General features: G+C 32.8%; 1 protein-coding gene across 1 annotated transcript in view; it reads left to right on the top strand.

The window, feature by feature from the left end:
- Window positions 1–4,981, top strand: part of LOC106469418 (transmembrane channel-like protein 3) — a 60,752-nt gene that overhangs the window by 20,414 nt on the left and 35,357 nt on the right. The window contains exons 5-6 of the mRNA XM_022397936.1: window positions 1,267–1,373; window positions 4,437–4,535. Of these exons, the coding sequence (XP_022253644.1) occupies window positions 1,267–1,373; window positions 4,437–4,535 (206 nt within the window). The remainder of the gene's footprint in view (window positions 1–1,266; window positions 1,374–4,436; window positions 4,536–4,981) is intronic.

Here is a 4,981-nt window from a genome sequence, read left to right as displayed (position 1 = left end):
AATAACAATTATCTCTATAGGTGTGGGGGATAAGTTAGTAAATTGGATAGAAGAATGGCTAGATGGAAGGAAAGCAGAGGGTTGTTACAAATGGAGTTCAGTCAAACTGGATTAATGTAACAAGTAGGGTACCTCAGGGCTCAGTCTTAAGACATTTGATCTTTTTGTTTTACATCAATGACATAGATAAAGCAATAGTCAATAAATTACTTAAATTTGCAGATGATATTAAGGTCTCGAGTGTTGCTAGATGTGAAGAGGATGCTGCTGATTTACAAAAGGATTTAGATCATTTAGTGAGTTGCGCAAATAAATGACAAATGGGTTTTAATTATAATAAATGCAAGATAACGCACGTGGGTTATCATAATTTGAATTATAAGTATGACTTGGATAGGAATAACCTTAACAGTGTCAAGAAAGAAAGGGATATTGATTTCTTAAGCCATCCAAGCAGTGTGCTGTTGCTAATGGTAGGACAAATAGGATTTTAGGTTGTATATAGAGAAATGTTAAATACTAGGCTAATGAAGTTATAATTTCATTGTAAAGGTCAATGGTTAAGCCATATTTAGAGTATTGTGCTCAGTCTTCAGTTCCTTACCTTAGGAAGGATATTGAATTGTTGGAAAGTGTTCAAAGAGAGTTACTAGTATGGTGCTTGGGATGGAGGGGTTGTCATACGAGGAGAGGTTAAGATCTCCCAAACTGTTTTCTCTAGAAAAAAGAAAAGTTGGGCGGAATCTAGTTGGGGTGTTTAAGATTGTAAAGGGAATTGATAGTGTTGATACATCATCTTTTTCATACTTCCAGTGAGAATAGTAGGACTAGGGGACACAAATATAAATTGTGGCAGGGTAGGAGTCATCTCCAACTGAGACAGTTTTATTTTTCTAACAGGGTGGTTGGCCTTTGGAATGGGTAGACGTCGGATGTTGTGGAGGCAGTAAATTTAAGTGAGTTCAAGAGAAAGCTTTATAAGTATATGAACAATAAGGGCTGGAATTAAGACTTTTTAATTTATTTATTAACAGTTTTAGTTTAGTTTAGAGGACGGGACAGCCGAAATGGACCAGTAGGTACCACGTTGTCCCAAAACAGTATGTTATGTTATTATTGTGTAAGTAATATCATTGTTTAATTATCATAGGTCACTTTGGATCTGTAGTGGCTTCTTATTAAGTAATATCATTGTTTAATTATCCTAGGTCACTTTGGATCTGTAGTGGCGTCTTATTAAGTAATATCATTGTTTAATTATCGTAGGTCACTTTGGATCTGTAGTGGCGTCTTATTTCACATTTCTTCGTTGGGTTTTTTGGATCAATTTTTTTATCACTACATTTGTGTGCTGTTTCTTAATGGTACCTGAGGTAAGTACTGGTTTACTTATACCTTTTGGGGAGTTCCCCCGGTGGGACGGCGGTAAGTCTTCAGGGGTTCGATTCCCCTCGGTGGACACAGCAGATAGCCCAATGTGGCTTTGCTATAATAAAAAATACACGCACAGTTTTTGTTGTTTGTTTGTTTGTTATTAAGCACAATGCTACACAATGGGCTATCTGTTCTCTGTCCACCACGGGTAACGAACCCCGGATTCTAACGTTGTAAGCCCGAAGACATGCCGCTGTGCCACTGTGTGGTAAGTTAATAGTAAATGAACGGTACTGTTTTGTTGTTGGTGTTGTTGCTGGATTGAAATCACTTGATCATCAAAATTTCCTTCCTACGCAACTCTTGTTCACAATGCGATCTCAGTAGAACTTTAAGTTGGCTTTTATTTATATATTTATTATATTCATGTAACACATGGTTCTTAATGCTGGAAATTGACGTTTATTTCAAATTTGAATGTTGTTGCATGCGAGTTTACAGCCACCTAGCGGAGGATCCAATATAACCTAAAAAAATTAATACATTAACACTCATATATACCGTTTGAAGTTTTGAATATTCCGTCTATAAATCTGAAAAAAAAAATCTACATTCAGGTTCAATTTGTGGGTACATTCGATGGGATAACTTGATTTATAATTATAATTTCTTGTTCTCCTCTATATAATAGTGTATTTGTTTCTTGTTAAGCATCAAGTTACACAGTGGTCTATCTGTGATCTGCCAACCGGTGGGTATTAAAGCTCGATTTTTAGCGTTATAAGCCCTGAGCCACCAGAGGCGTAAATGATAAAGTAATCTTCTTTTATTTAAGTAATATTACAATTTGACTATTTAGGACTGCCCATATACAATCAAATAGCCATTAAAAATATTGTTTATATTGGAAATGTATTTTTTATTACTTCATAAACACTCCTTAATAGCCATATTTGAATATTGCTGAAATAGCAAATTGTTTTAATGGTACCTTAAACAATAAACAAGCAACTACGAATTAGAAACCAAACACGTAAATGTGGCTATCGAGTTGAACTAAGATGTATAGTCTACACCTATTTTTTTTTCAGGTTCAATATTCAAGATTTCAAATGCTATACATGAGTATAAAACTTCCTAAATTATATTAGGTTATATTGGAGCCACCACTAAGTGTCTTAAAACTCGCATACAAGAACATTAAAATGTGAAATTGTAATTTTACACATTAAGAACCACGTGTTAAACGAATGTAACAAGTATAAGAACCACGTGTTAAACGAATGTAACAAGTATAAGAACCACGTGTTAAACGAATGTAACAAGTATAAAAACCACGTGTTAAACGAATGTAACAAGTATAAGAACCACGTGTTAAACGAATGTAACAAGTATAAGAACCACGTGTTAAACGAATGTAACAAGTATAAAAACCACGTGTTAAACGAATGTAACAAGTATATATAAATAAATGTGTATTGAACAGGAGCAATAACCATAAATAAAGTTTATATATCAACAGGCTTCAACTGAGGATAATTGATCAATAGTTTTGTTTTGTTTGTTTGTTTTTATTTGACAAAATAACTTCCAAACGAACGGAGCAGTAAGCAATAATTAATGTGTTTTTGTTAAATTAAAGATATTAATAAATAATGATGTAAGCAGTAATTGAAACTTTTATGTCAAACTAGATAAATTAATAAATAAGTTTATACATAATGATATAAGCAATTGAAACTTTTATGTTAAACTAGATAAATTAATAAATAAGTTTATACATAATGATATAAGCAATTGAAACTTTTATGTTAAACTATATAAATAATACATAATGATGTAGGCAATTGAAAATTTTATGTCAAACTAGATAAATTAATAAATAATGATGTAAGCAATTGAAACTTTTAAGTTAAACTAGATAAATTAATAAATAAATTAATACATAATGATGTAAGCAATTGAAAATGCTATGTCAAACTAGATAAATTAATAAATAATAATGTAAGCAGTAACTGGAACTTTTATGTTAAACAAAAAGTAATATATGATCAGTACCGAACATGTAAAATAAGAGCCATGTTATTAATAGTAATGCATGACATAAGGCTGTAATATGAAACAAAATATGTAAAATCTATCTGGAATAACGTGATACATTCAGGGCTTCAGTTAAGGAGGAACGAACCGGAGCGCCGTTCCTGATGTTAGAAATATTTATGAAAACATTCCTGTTATAGAACGTCTAAGGACATACGTAAATTTAAAGATAAGTTATGACAATCTAACCAATTCGTATCGTTTATGTAGGCCTACTTTGCGACTTGTCACTCTTCTACATTTGAGTTACTTTTCTGAATCAACGTACATTGTGACGTTATCAAAGTGAGCTCCACTTGATAACTTTACACAATTCAAACCTTGGATATACCCCAAAACGAAACGATTGACAGATGAACCCAGCTACCGTTAGTGAACAGCAGCATAAGAAATTAACTCGCGGAAATAAAATCGCTCGTCTAGAAATTAACTCGCGAAAATAAAATCGCCTGTCTAGAAATTAACTCGCGAAAATAAAATCGCTCGTCTAGAAATTAACTCGCGAAAATAAAATCGCTCGTCTAGAAATTAACTCGCGAAAATAGAATCGCTCGTCTAGAAATTAACTCGCGAAAATAAAATCGCCTGTCTAGAAATTAACTCGCGAAAATAAAATTGGTCGTCTATGGTAAAAACATCTTCCGAGTAAATTATTTGTTTGTTTGTTAGTATTTATGTACAGAGCTACAGAATGGGCTATCTCTACTATGTCCAAAACGTGTATTGAAACCCGGTTTTTGGCGCTATAAACCTCCAAACTTACCGCTGAGCCACTGTGAACCCTTATTAACTGAAAATATCAAATATTAGATGTTTCTGCTATACTGTAAACGAAATCTAAATACAAATACAACGATCTATACGCTTCAAGCTTATCCTTATCTATAGGTAGACTATTAGGTTTTGAGTTTTATAATCACGTAGTGTTAGTTACAGACTACAGGTGTTCTTTTCCTTGTTAGGTTTTGCGAGGCCAAGATGACCCAACAGGGATGCGGAAAGAAATTGAGACTGAAGAACAAGATAGTGCTTTAAACTTGAAGGCAATATGGGACTTCGAGGTCAGTAGAACCATAACGAGCTTATAAATCATATATTTATATCACGAGGTCCATAGAACCATAAGAAACTTATAAATCATATATTTATATCACGAGGTCCATAGAACCATAAGAAGCTTATAAATCATATATTTATATCATGAGGTCCATAGAACTATAAAAAGCTTATAAATCACATATTTATATCACGAGGTCAGTAGAACCATAACGAGTTTATTAAAAATATATTTATATCACGAGATCAGTAGACCCATGACAAAATAAGTTTATACAAAGTGCATTAATATCACGAGGTCAATAGATCCATGATAACTTAAGTGTATATGAAATGTATGTGTTTCAAGGCCAGTAGAACCACGACAACATGAGTTTGTGTAAAGTGTATTTATTTCATGAGGTCAGTAGATCTATGACAAATGAGTTTCTATAGAATGTGTTTATTTCAC

The sequence above is a fragment of the Limulus polyphemus genome, unplaced genomic scaffold (genome assembly GCF_000517525.1).
Source record: "Limulus polyphemus unplaced genomic scaffold, Limulus_polyphemus-2.1.2 Scaffold3475, whole genome shotgun sequence".
NCBI classification, from domain to species: Eukaryota; Metazoa; Arthropoda; class Merostomata; order Xiphosura; family Limulidae; genus Limulus; species Limulus polyphemus.
This window is presented reverse-complemented; position numbering and strand designations above follow the sequence as displayed.